The sequence below is a fragment of the Ciconia boyciana genome, chromosome 27 (assembly GCF_034638445.1).
Source record: "Ciconia boyciana chromosome 27, ASM3463844v1, whole genome shotgun sequence".
Taxonomy (NCBI): domain Eukaryota; kingdom Metazoa; phylum Chordata; class Aves; order Ciconiiformes; family Ciconiidae; genus Ciconia; species Ciconia boyciana.
The window spans coordinates 1,508,085-1,521,537 of record NC_132960.1 but is presented as its reverse complement, the minus strand read 5'-3'; the positions used below and the strand labels follow the sequence as shown (position 1 = coordinate 1,521,537).

At 55.6% G+C, this 13,453-nt stretch overlaps 2 protein-coding genes across 6 annotated transcripts in view; both read right to left on the bottom strand.

Annotated features, from left to right (window-relative positions):
- HDAC7 (histone deacetylase 7) overlaps positions 1–13,453 on the bottom strand; it is an 89,524-nt gene that overhangs the window by 19,955 nt on the left and 56,116 nt on the right. Inside the window, exon 1 of one of the 5 annotated variants that reach the window (XM_072847387.1) lies at positions 13,176–13,197. The exons of the other annotated variants lie outside the window; for them this stretch is intronic. The gene's annotated coding sequence lies outside the window, so the exon portion shown is untranslated. Of the gene's footprint in view, positions 1–13,175; positions 13,198–13,453 lie in introns of those variants that run through there. 5 annotated transcript variants of the gene reach the window in all.
- Positions 4,913–12,951, bottom strand: LOC140644504 (uncharacterized). The gene is made up of 5 exons (XM_072847393.1): positions 12,678–12,951; positions 11,513–11,649; positions 10,558–10,767; positions 7,752–10,192; positions 4,913–5,607 (listed from the first exon to the last, which is right to left on the bottom strand). The coding sequence occupies exons 1-4, from the start codon at positions 12,949–12,951 to the stop codon at positions 9,902–9,904; spliced, it is 912 nt and encodes a 303-aa protein (XP_072703494.1). The 3' UTR covers positions 4,913–5,607; positions 7,752–9,901.

Here is a 13,453-nt window from a genome sequence, read left to right as displayed (position 1 = left end):
CTCCCGCTGCAGCTTGAATTCATTTGGGGTTTCATGCTGGGACCTCCGCCAAGAGTTACAGTAAACAACTCCCCTCCCCGGCAGCCTCCGATGCTCACACATGATTCAGGGGGCAGGCAGCCAGGCGAGCAGCTCCTCCTCTTCCCCTCACCCGAAGAAGGCCAAAAGCACGGCCCCATGATGGCTCCTGGGGGGGTCTGCCCTTTCCCCAACCCAGCCCAGTTCCTTGTGGACCCTTATAAGCCACCAGCACCATGACATGTGGCCACAGAAGGGCTGGGACCGGGATGCACGGGCTGAGACCAGGATGCTCTGCTGGCCCCATACAGCCTCAGGGGGCCGAATCCATCATCCTTCCCTCCTCACCCGCATGGCCAGGAGCGGGGCCGAGTGCCGGGACAGGGAGAAGCAAGCTGGGAGCACCCACCCCGGGAAGAGGCGGAAGGTTTCTGGGACAGGCTCCTCTCCCGGCTGGATGTCCGGCTGCCAAGATTTTTGCAAATTATTTTTAGTTCACAAGAATATTCGCATGGGAAGGCCGGCGCTGGTGGCAAGCTCGTCTTCACACGAGTGCTAGGGCTGGCAGGGGCTCAGCAGCCACCATGTCACCAGCAGCAGCGTGGTGGGACCAGGGCAGTACTCGCAGGGCAAATGGCTTTGTAAACGACCCTGCCATTAAAACACAGCAGAACTCAGCCTCTTTGCGAAGACATCCCTCTCCTCCCTGCTTCTGCCAAATAAATCATTAATTGCAAAGCTTATCTGCTCCGCTCAAACAACTGGGGATGTATTTGGGGTGTGAAGCAAGGCAGCATCAGCCCTATCCTGGACAGGGGGTGAAGGTGGCCGTGGGGATCACTTGCTGCCTTGTCCCTGCTTGCACCACATCGCCCAGCAGTAAAGCAGAAGCACCCGGGCCGTCACGTCACTGTGGCTCCAAGTGGTTGTTTTTCTAGGTCACCTTGTGCAGCCATGTCACCGGGAGGAAAACACACCGCTACGCCAGCGCGCCGGGAGGAAGCAGAGGCAAACCGCGCCACGGTCCCGGCGTGCGGAGGCAACTGCCTAGGGCTGCCGAGCCCATTGCACAAACCGCTCCGCACCTGGGCAGGTAGCAGCCGCTGCAGCTCCACCCTTCCTCCACGGGAAGGGGAGATTGCAACACAGCGAGAGGAGCTTCGGCACAGAGTCTCTCCCCGGCGTGCCCTGGGAAAGCCTTCGGCAGTACGAGCATGAATGCAACCTCTGTGCTCGACAACCCGGCACGGGTTACCAGCATTTTCCAGGCTGCCGGCATGGCACAGCGCAGGGAAAACAGCCGAAGCGCTCCAAGGGCCCGCATGCTCGCCGGTGAGGTGGGGAGAGACACGGAGCAAGCGTGCAGACGGCGACAGGCTTCCCCCTTTGCAAACAGTCAAGCACCTCCCAGACTCCTGCTAAGCTTTTGGCCAGGGTGAAATCTGGTGGCAGTGAATTTCCCAGGCTGGTGGTGGTAATCCGGTGCTTGTGTCGCTCACTCCCCAAAGGGGAAATCACTGGTCATGCTGCTGCTCTCAGACAGACAGCCATCCCCCCCCCCAAAAATCTTTGCTTTGGCATTTCCTGATTTTTTTTAAAGAGGCAAGATCAGCGGTCAGCAAAGAGCTGCACTTATATAAGAGGGGAAATAAAGTTTGAAGCAAACAAACCAGGGCAGGCAGATTATTAAGGAGCAAACCAGTCGCATCTGAGCTACGCCTTTCCGTGCATCCCTGCCTTCAGCCCTGCCTGCCATGAAGGCAGGCTGCCGGGCTTTGCGGTGCGGTGCAGCCGTGCCGTGCGCCGGCGCTGCCCACAAGGCGATCGCACACGGCGAAGAGCTTTGTCTGAGGCTGAGCAGCAGTTAAAGGCAGTTTTTTTTTAAAACTGGTTCCCATCTTATGTTGATTAGCTGTGAAAGGTTCAGAGTTCAGCCGGGTTGAAGAATGCCTGTGATTAAAAACATTCCTCTCTAATAAAAGGAAAAGGTCTTCTCCAGAGCCACGCACAAGCAACAAAAATTAGCTGGAGGGAATTTGTTCAAATTAAAAACACTTAAATAAGAAACCACACAAAAAAGACTATGTTGAAATAACATTAAGATCACAAAGCCAGAACTCGAGAAATAGGAAATCCCGGAGTCGGGGTACCTTGCGTAACCCTCACCCTGGCCCCTGGGGTGTATGCACCAAGATGCTGGGTTTAATTATGGGACCAAACACTATGCTCCCCTCAAAGACAAGCAAAAAAATGACAAAACCAGCATCACCCCGGTATCTCTGCCCAGCTACACCAGGAGCTGGGGCACAGGCACTGCCGCTGGCTCCTGCAGCTCTCGGGGGGATAGTGGGAACCCCAAGCCGGTGCTCCACGCGCCCCGCTGCTCCTCCTACCTCCATCTGCTTGCACGTCCCCGGGGGGCTTCCTCGCAGGACCCCGCGAAATCTGAGCCTTTGGGGCATTTTCATCCTTCCTTGCCTTGCCGGGCGGCTGCCGGGGGAGCGCAGGGGAGCCGCCACGCAGCTCCGGGGAAGGCAGCTCCAGGGAAAGCCCTGCGCCGCCGCAGCTGTCCCCGAGCGGAGAGGCCGTACGCAGCGTCCCGCATGAGCCATAAGAGAACAGATGATGCTCAGGGAAGATGTAATGTTTGGAGCGGTCGGTTGCCAAGTTCTGATAACTCTTTATGGAGCATGTTAACTGGGAGTTTCAAGGGCTTTATGAATTGGCCAGATGTGGGTGGATCCCTCTCCTCCCTACCAGACATTAAATTCCTGCTCCAAAACAAGAAGAGGCTGATGCTTCTCTATGAAAAGCCCCCGAGAGTTTTTCCACAAGGGCAAAACCATATTTTTCTACTCTGATGCCTGCAAACTTTCTTCTGCAGAAAGTTTCCAGAAAAAATTTGAGACAGACGATTAAAGTTTGGCAAAGTCGCATGTGTATCACAAAACCCTTTCCGCAACCAAAGTCATGAACCAGGATTAAAAGCAACACACCTGAAACCACCCAGACTACGCACATACACCTGTGAGCGAAACACATTACTTAGGTATTTCAGGCACATAAATCAGAAAATACTCTGTTTGAGCCTGTAAACGAGATCCACATCAGGCCTCAGGAAGCGGATCAGGGTGAGATACTTCCCCTGATTACTCTCACTGGTTATTTGCGGCTCGTGACCTTTGAGTCAGACATTTAATAGCCCTCCCTGGAATTTTCTCCCCACAAATGTGCGTAGTTACATTTTGAAACTCATGACTCCGGGACCCAAAAATCTCACGGTGCACCGAGGCCAGCCTGCGCTACAGGGACACGGAGCAATAAGCTTTGTACCTGGATCTGCTGCTATTTTTAGTGCTCTGTGTTTCAACCCACACCCCAGTATCGGTGTTCCCATCCAGGCTCATCAGAGACAGGGGACCACACTATACGTTCCCACAGCATCCATAAGGAGCAGAAGGCAGGACTCCACTGCCAAAGAAAGAGGTATAGTGAACCCTTCAGGACTAAATAAAACATCCACGGACGTGGTCCAGCTGCATCTGCAGTGGAAACACGGGTGCTTGTGCTCTCCCTGAACAGCGAGCCCCCTCCTCGCTGGCCCAGGCCCGCGTGCGGGCCCTGGGCTGCCCTGCGGATGCGGTCGGTGGGGCGAGCAGATCCACACAGGTGTGTTTAGGTGCCTGTTTCAAGGCAGGTTTTCCACTGCTCTCAAATCCGCATGTTCAGGATGGCCTTGAAAGCGTTTTGCCTGCAGGGCAAAGCTGGTGAAGAGAATCCCAAGGTAACCCTGCATCATGCTAAATTACCCCAAAGCCTCGAACCTTAATACCGGACCCAAACTTCACCACAGGCGGTACTTAAACCACCAAACAACTTCCTTCGTGCTCACGTACAGCTCCCAGAGGAGCTGGAGCAACTCACAAAGGTGGCAGGGGCTGAGCTCCCTGGATGCTGCCCCTCTCCCAGGGATGAGTTTTTAAAGCCTTCAAGGCACCCAACCATGAAAGTGCAGAGGCAAAACCTGCACAGCAAAACCTGGCAATAGCTTTCGAGTCTAAATTTGAGATCGTTCGGTCACAGGGACGCACAGGTACTAAGCCACAGAAAGAGCTGGGCACAGGCAGGATTAAATCACGCCACAGGCGGGCAACACAGCGGCTGTGGTTTCATAAACAGCAGCTTACAATCCCAGCATAAGGCATTCCCATCCCTGCCGGCTGTTCCTCAGTTGTGCCCTGATATATGGCACCATCAGCCATGCCTGCGTGGGCAGGTATGTGTGCTTGTGCGCGTCTAAAGCAAGTAAGAAAATAAATAGTGTTTTTACCAGTTTCTCTGCAGAAGGATCAGGTCCCCACACCACACAGTTTGAGCGTGGGCAGCACAAGGTGCGACTGAAGAGCTCATCTCCTGCAACCGCAGCTGGGACATGGGACCGGAGGGACAGCAAGTGGGCTCCATCCCCGCCAAGGCTCTGGCACAGCTGGAAACCTCTGGCAGTCATTTCCTGCCAGCAGTTGCATCCTCCCACCCCCACCGGTCGTAAACCCCATCCCAAATAGCAGCACAAGGCCCCTGGGGGAGGATGCTGTGCGGAGGAGTGCAAGGTATCCCCAGGAAACCTTGCAACAACCGCCATTTCCTCCGAAACAGAGGGAAATTCATGACCAAAAGGCTCTGTTGAAGGAAAGCCAAGGTTGCCTGGCGGCGCCTCATGCTCCCCAGAACAGTGTAGGCAGCTTCTGCTCATGGAAACTCCCAGGATTCAGGAAAAGCCCTCCCCTCCCAGAAGGGAAACATCCCCCACAGCACAGCCCACCCCAGTGGATTCCTCTGACTGCCCTCACCTGGTCGCACAGCCCGGACGGGGTCTGCCGGCTACTCCCTGCTCAAGAGCCAGCAGCGGCGGGTTGGCATAGCCCTGCACATCGTGCTATCCCGAGCCACGCAATGGAGAGGCAGTGCCGTTCCTCCTGGTCCTCCTCCGAAGCCTTTCTCCGCTGGGCTGATGCTGAGCTCCACTGCTCCTCCTGCCCCGCCAGCCCTGCAAACACACCCTGCAGAGGGCTGCTACGCATCTCCACCACCCATGTCCTCTCCTTGCGGACACAGCTACAGGAGCAGCCGGAGAAGGGGCGAGGGTTTGCAGTGTGCTTCTGAAAGCTTAAATACTGCCAAGGCCCACAGGCAAAGACAAATGCGGATGATAGGCAGCATCTCCAGGCAAGCAAGTCCCCCGGCTCTGCCTGCAGTGGAGCAGCCCAGTGTCTTCTAACAGCCCCATCTTCTCCCTCAACCAGGCTTCTGGCAAGAGGCAATAGTCCAGTCTAGAGCCTCCGCATCATCTCCCTGCCTACAGCCAACACAGATCTTCTCTGGAGAGAGACTTTGGCACCGGTCTTGGCAAGATAAGCTCCTCCAGGTCTGTGTTCTCCAAGCAGGTAGATGCCAACAGAGGCAGAGCCATGCAGCAGCCCCGCGGACGCAGCCAAGCGCTCCCGGGAAGCGAGCGAGCACCCTCTCGGCGCAGGATGCCTCGTCTTCCCGCGCCGGGTTTGATTACATCAGCACGAGAGGATGCAGCCTCTGTGCCAAGGGAAGCAGAAGAGAGATCAAACGATTATACGAACCTCTCCTCAATTACCAGCCATTTGCATAAGCAGAGGAAAGTCTTCCCAACCGGTTTAGACAGCACACCGATGGGCTTGTCAGCATCTCTGCCCAGCACCACGCTGCTGCCCGCAGCTCATCCGGGGGCCGCTGCAGGGGGGTCCTTGCTGCTGTCACCCCCTGTATGCATGAAGCCGCTGTTGGGAGCATCCCACCGCGGCACAGAGTGCCCCACGGGCACGGCACGGAGCAATGCCTCCATCCACTTGGCTCAAACCTACAACCTGCTTCGCCTCGCACCACCTGCGAAGGGTCGGCACTGCACAGGGGCTGCTGTCACCAGCGTTACAGCTCAGCCTACGTATTTATTTTTTAAATTGCTGTGTGCAACGCAGCAGGAGCCCAGCTTCACTCATAAGCCCCCAGGGAAGAGCTCAGGGCTCTGGAGCAGTGTCTTGCTTGATCTGGAAGTCCTGAGACAAAAAGCTTGGACTCCCACAATACCCACTCTCAGCAAGTGACTACTCAAGGGGACCTGCCCATTAATTGGAGCCTCTCTGCGTGCTGCAGAGAAGGAAATCCCTTTGGCAAACGCTGGCCGAGGTCCAAGGCTGGGCTGGAAGGCAGATTCAGTCATGAAAAGAAAATTTAAAGAAAAAAAAAAAACCCAAACCCAAACCTCAGGCCCAATACAATGCAGAGAGCAGGAAAACAAGGAGCTGGGAGAAACACCGGTAGCCTCAGCTCTATGGGAATAAGATGCATCCCAGGGAAAGAGGCACAAATGAAATTCCCCGTGCAGATCTACAGACTGCTCAACCGCCATCAGCAAGGGCGCAAGTGGAGTTCACCCCAAGCCTTGCTCCAGTGCCGACCATCAGGTGTTTGAGCAAGGAGACTTCCACACAAAGCTGGGGAGACCCAGCTTTGCCCTGCGAGGCCAGGGGACAGCACGTGGCGGTCCCCGACCACTGCCCACCCCATCTCAGCATCCCCTCGAGCCAGTGCCAGACATTACCAGCACGCAGAGCGGAGACTCGGGTTTTAGGGCGAGAGCTATTTATGTCAGAGGAAGGAAGCCACAACATTTTCAGTTTCCTGCACAAATACACTTCTGGTACCCTTCGCTGTGGGGCTGTCTGGCACTGCCTCCCATAGTTAGGTGCTCATGAAGCAGCTAGGAAAGCACGGCCTTTGGTTCAAAGTTGGCATCCGTGCAGCTGGGCAAGGCACAGGCGTCAAATCCTTAATGCAGAGGAGGCTGAAACATGCCTGGATCCAACAAGCCCTACTGCCACACCACGGGGACACCAGTGACAGCCACCCTGGAGGGTAAATCTAGGTTAGCGCTGGTGCATGCAAGCAGCTGAGGGGAGATGCTGGGAAGAGATCTGCGATGCTGAAGCCGGGGAATGCCACCCGGGCTGGAAAAGCTACAAGAAACGGCATGGCCAAGTCATCAGGCAGAATTTCTGGGTCTCTGCAAGAGCTGGGGGTGAAGAAATGCAAGGAGGACCCCGTGTCCTACACACAGCTGGAGCCTGCCCAGGGAAACGCAGGAGCAAACAGCAGGCAGCAGGGAGAAACCTCGGAGGAGGACGCAGGCGGGCTCCCCGCTGACGGCTGCAGAACGTGGGTGCCCCGAGGCAGCCAAAGCGCCTGGTGAGGACGGAGGGTGTGGTGGGGTGTGTGCGCTCCGCACTCATGTAGCAACACTGCCCAGGGTGTTTAACCCAGAAAGCAAGGTTAATCCTGCCACGGAGCCACTCAAGCATGGGGGGAAAAAAGGAAAATAAATAAACAAACCAAGCCCCGGTAAGCCCGGTGCAGCAGCATTAACCTCAGACACTGAAGAATCAGTGCACATGTTGGGATTTGAGCCCTCGGCACCTCTCAAGATCAGACCTGGTGTCAACTCAGCAAAATCACATATCCATCCAGGACCCTAAAACTGAGAGAATCAAAACAAGCAACGGCGCCTGGCTGGGTGCACACTGCAGAGCTGAACTGGACCCAGCTCCAGATGGAAGGATGTTCGAGGTGCATCTAATACAAACCCATCTTTATAAGACCCCTGTAACATCTGCAAGGGATATTTCCCACCCATTTGGCACACTCACCTATAGATGTCATCGTGTTCCTCCGAGTCCTTGGGGGTCAACGTGCCCGTGGAGCTGAGCCCTGCAACGCGGGCTGGGCTGACGGCATCGGGCGAGTAGCACAACGACCGCGGCGAAGGGCGACGGGAGCTCTCAGATCTTTTCTCTCGGCGATTGCAAAGCCAGGCGCGGCCGCGCACCACACCCTTGCAGTTCTCACGGGCAAGTACGAACCTTGGCAAAGCCCTCGGCTCGCTGGCAGCCAGCCCCATCAGACTCATTAAATGCAATTACGCCAGAGTGGGTATTCCCCCCCCACCCCGCTTTGGGGGATATTGCTTTTAGACAAAATAAACAGGGAGGCTTTGCGTGGGCTCGGGCAGGTGGCTGGCACCCAGGCCCCGCGCAGCAGCAGGTGGAAACGCAGAGGTCTTTGGCGGGGAAGCAAAAGCCACAGTGGAGCGGAGAGGATGGTCCACGATGCCAGCGCTGCTCCTGCTCCCACACGTGCCCACCCCAACTCCCTTCACTGTGGCAGCTGCTGGAGACGAACACAAGACCCTCTCTGCTTTGCAAATGGGAACACGCAATAAGATAGACCATAATGAGGCTTACAGCCCAGCTTGCTCCTATTTTTAAAAAATGGGGAAAAACTTCTGCCTCAGCCTAACGTGATATTTTATCGCAACAGCTCCTCCAGCATCATTTCTAAGCTGGTTTACGGAAGAATTGCTATTCTGCTCTGTTGTCCATGCTCACAGCCTCCCTACAACCACAAAACCACGGAGGAGGAAGGAGATAACTGAACTGTGCATCTCCTCCTCCTTCCACGCAACCTCTCCTCCCTCGTGTACCCCACCGCAGGGCGGCAACGCCAACACACGCAACGGGACATGCGTGGCCAAAACGTCAGGAAGGCTTAAATTACCGAGGACACGCAGGCGAGGTTGTTACCCTGACCCCCCAGGAACAAACACTACTTTCACAAGCCTGCAGATCGTTCACATTTTTCACTAATGCAAAGAGCTGGCTCCGACAGCTGCCAAGGAATTGCTCCATCGCCCTGGCACTGCCGGACACCTCCTGTCAGCAGCGAAATCTGGGAGCTCCCGGTATTCCTGGCAGGTTATGCGGGCTGGCCCTGACCCTGGGCTTTGTCAAGAAATGTTCGGCGGTTCCAAAGTGGGGTACGGAGGGCATCCCTGAGAATGGACCATGACGGGTACCACGCACAGCAGATGCTGTTCGAGGAGGACAAAACAGCCGTGCTGCGTCCCGATCCACTTTGGGACGAGCAAAGAAAAAAAAGCCAAAAGGGATCCTTAAAGCTTTCTGCTCCCCTATGCAAAAATCAGCAGTGCTGCTAAGTCCTGGGGCCGTCCCTGGACAGACCTAACACCAGAACACGTGAGATTTGGATTTGGACTCTTCTAGCTGTTCTGGGGTGATCCCAGCTGAGCTGGGATCCAGTTCAGTAAGAGATGGGCTTTTCCCAGTTTGGCTGCTACCAGGAAGCAACAATCACCCCAGTAAAACTGGTAAAACTCTCCCATACAGTCAAACCCTCAGAGATGTGTCACGGGCAATTTCTCCACCCCCGAACAACGGGAGAGGTGTGGCCACACTCTGACCAAGATCTTTGCTTCAAATGTTTGGGGTTTACCGGTGCTAAAGGGATTTAGCCAGAGCAAATTAAGATCATTTCCCATCTTAATTAATTCTGCTTTCACTTCCTGGCACGTGGGAGCCCGGCCTCCTCCGGCGCAGCAAGGAGCCTCGACTTTGCATGGCCACAGCAGTCAAAGCTGTGCAAAAATGCAGGAAGGACTTTGCAGCGTTTCTTTGTCATCATCAGAGCCCTGTCCACAAGATGCAGAACTAAAAACATCCCAAAAAAAGCCAGAACCCCCTTTTCATGGCCACATTTCTCCATCACAAAGCATGAGGTGACCTTCCCCATTCCATTTCCCCACCACACACTTCTTCTAATGCTTTCAGAGGCACCTGAAACCATCCCCGCCGAGGGGCCAGGGATTATCCTCCCATCCCCTGCAGCCCCACCATGACACCTCCACGCACATGTCCCCATCACGACATGGCGCTCAGGGCGTTTATAACATTAGGATCCCACTTTGCCTTCCCAAAATACCTTACGTTGAGCGCCAGCAACCTCACAACAGCCTCACCCCACTGCTGGGAATAAAGGACGTGGAGGCAGCAGCATCTCCCCCGGCATTGCTGAGCACCACGAGTCCGGCCATGTCTGCGTGTCCGCTAAAAGCCACGTTGCAGAAGCATCTCCTCCGATGGAGCTCCGAGCCCCCGCCTTGCGCAGGAGGACGTGCCTGAGCCCACTGGCTGCCAGCGGGGACACGGGACGAGATGCATCTCTGCTGCCAAGACTGTGCAGAGGAGGGGAGACCTCGGAGACGTCTCAGGCCAAGATGCATCACCCCCTTGACCTGGGTGGAGGGGGACGGTGCTTCGAATAGCAGTAATTGTGCCTATTGCACAACTGCCAGCAAGAAAAATCCTCTCCCCTCCCCTCCCCGCCCACCCCACATCCCTTTGAGGCAAAAAGGAAGAAGGCTGGAAACATCCTTCCTCTCCTCCGGACAATGCGATGGAAATAGCAAGGGAGGAGCAGCGGCGGAGGCAGCCTCGGCTCCACGAGGATGCGGTGCCTGGCCAGCGGCAAGGAGCTGCGTGCAGCTCCCGGCTTCCTGCCATTGTCCCAGCCAGGGCCGAGCCCCACGCAGCCCCATGCCCGGTACAGCAAAACCAAAACTGCCTCTTTGCCCCAAAGGACCAGTTCCAAAATGCAAACCTGCTGCCCCATCCAGGAGGGGTGGCGACAGGCACAGACTCCACCTTCACCCAGGACCCCCAGGCACAACAGCCAGGTCTCGGATTTAATCCAAAAATCAATCGCTGTGCGCAGTCCTGCAGAGGGGCTGGAAACCAGAGTCTTTGCAACAGGCGCAAGCACCGCGATAAAATCCACTCCCGAGACCGGTGGGATTTTGGGGATTTTCCACTGCAGGGGAAAAAAAAAACAAGACAGCAGAAGACACTTTCTCCGGACCCAGCCCAGAGGGTGAAACAAAGCCCCCAGGGAGCAAGTTCCACCCTAAATTCCTATTTTCTTCTCCAAATGGGAGGTGCACGTGTTCAGGCTCCTCTAGCACACACAGCAGCAGCCGGAAAAGCCTGCAAGGACCAACGCAAGCCCGTCCTGCCGGATGATGACTGCTGACGGCAGCTTGAGCAGATGAGGGTGGCAAGAAGGACCTGGCCAGGGCAGAACCACTCAAAGTTATGAATCGGTCCCCAAACTGGGATTGCGACTCAAGTCGGTGCCAGTTTTGTTATTCACCTCCCATTTTGGAGGGCTTTGCAGGTTATTGCTTGCAGCCATTTTTCACGATCAAGGTGGTGACAGAAACTGTTTTTCTTAAAAGAAAAAAAATTATATATCTATACATATAAAAGCCTTGAGATGCTTTTAGGACCTGAGCTGGGATTTCGGGACTGGCACCACCCAAACAAGCGTCACGGCGTCAGCAACAGAGCCAGACCCACAAACCCTTCAGCGTTCCCCACCGCCTCCGCAGCCTCAAAGGGCCACAGCAGGGAGAGAAACAGGAGGAAGAGAAGGATGGATGATGCCACACGCCCCTGCTCCTCCCCACCACTGCCTGGCCCTGTGACCCTGAAGCACGGGCTCTGCTGAGCCCACCGGAGCAGGGAGACAAGCCCTGTGCAGGCTGGCTTCTCTTTACCTGCCAAAACGCGGGGCCAGGCACTCCTAAAGCCCAGGCTGCTCGCTGAGCTGCTGGCGTCGCTCCTGAAGCCTGGCCGTGCGCTACGAGCAGAGCTGCTCTGCTCCCTGAAAGTTCCCAAGTGCATTTTTGCCCTGCTGATGTGTTAAAAATAGAAAGCATCAGCATTATTGTCCTGCAAGCAAATATAGCAAGATTACATGCTCACTGTTAAAAAATCTATGCAACAGAGACTTACTCTAATACAGACACATAGGAAAGCTCTATTTCTGGAGCAAATAACTTGGGAAGTTAGCACAACATCCTTAAGAGTATTCGTTATATTGACGCACTGCGGCATTAAACACCAGTGGTAAACTTGCCTTCCCCCTCCTCTCCTCGCTTCCCTGGGTTTTTTTTTTCAGGCTTTTATGCATCTGCCGCAGGCCGCCTGCCTGCGCTGGCCTCCGAGAAGGGTGCACAGGCTTGCACGACACTCCCATAGAAGAACATACTGCTCCGGTGCTGCCCTCGCAGATGGGAAAGCAAGCATGATCCAATTTGGGAGTGGTCTTGTCACCATCCTCACTTAACACTTTCCAGCTCTAGATGAAGCATTGCTGCCGGAAAGCGGGGAACGCCGTCCCTACGGCACGGGGAGAGGGGGTCCGCAGAGCAGGGAGCCAGAGGCAGCCGGATTCTCCATCCCAGCGCCGGTTCCCAACAGGTAAAAGCAGTTTGCATGCTCCTTTTGCAAAAGCAGTTTGCATGCTTCCCCCTAAAGGGAAAAGCCACCGGTGACCTCAGTGCCGGAGACCTGCTGAGCTTCCCCGTCCCCATCCGTCATCCCTGCTGACTCCGGAGGGAGGGGGGCCTCAGCCTGAACCTCATTCTTGGAAAGGGAAGATTTCTATGCAAGCTCGGCCTTTCCATGAGCGTTTGTGCTAACACACTGGACCGCTCCCACCCAGCTGGGACTGGGCTCTAGATCCAATTTCATTTCTCAGGAAATCACACGGGAGATGAGAGGAATGTGTCTGGTCACTTCCAGCTCCAGGCAGGAACCCTGGCTTCTGCAAAAGCAGCCCTAGGAGAGAAAAAAAAACCCCATCGGCAAGGGCATGTCTGTCCTTCCAGCGGCTCCCTGGAGAGGTGCCTAACGTGGAGACGCACCACCAGGACCCACCATCCAACACCAAGCCGGCTCTGCAGGCCACCACGCTCCGGACTCGGCAGGCAGGAGCCACAGCCGGCACTGCAGGTGCCCAGACGCTGACCCATGCGCAGCACCGCAGGCATTGCTGAAGGGATCGCTCAACTCCCAAACAAAACAGCCTCCGGCTTCCAGCCTTCACCCGCCTCGCCGGGGGCAGGAGCACCCCGCAGGAGGGCCTGGGAGGAGGCTGGGGTTGAGCGGTCACACCATCATCCCCAATGCACAGCAAACATCTCCCACTCATCACCGCTAAGGCAGCGAGACTGTAAATACACTCCTGCAGACGCAGTGAATAGACCAAGCATAACTCACTTCACCCCCCTCCCCTTCTCCCCAAAACAAAACACACACCCAGAAACAGAAGGAAACCAGTCAGGAAAAACCCGACAGTAATTCAACAACTATTTCAAGCATTTTCATTCCCAGGAGGAGGCTGCTCTGCCCTCTGCCACATCCCCCCTGCCGTACCAGAGCTGCCCGGTGCCCCTTCGCGATCCCATGCCAGGTGCCGGTGGGCCAGCCTGCCGGGGCCGTTCTCTCCTCATTTAACACTGTGCACATCTCAGCTGGCATTTCAGTGCGAAGGCAATGCCAGATTTCTCTCTGCTGAGCCAATGCACTTGGAAATGCATGACGACTTCAGCAGATTAATTGGAAACACAGCCTGGGTGTTGCAATCCCAGGACTGACTCCAATTTCAGGAACAAATGTTTTCATCTCTAACTGGGAGCAGTCACCCAAGTGGA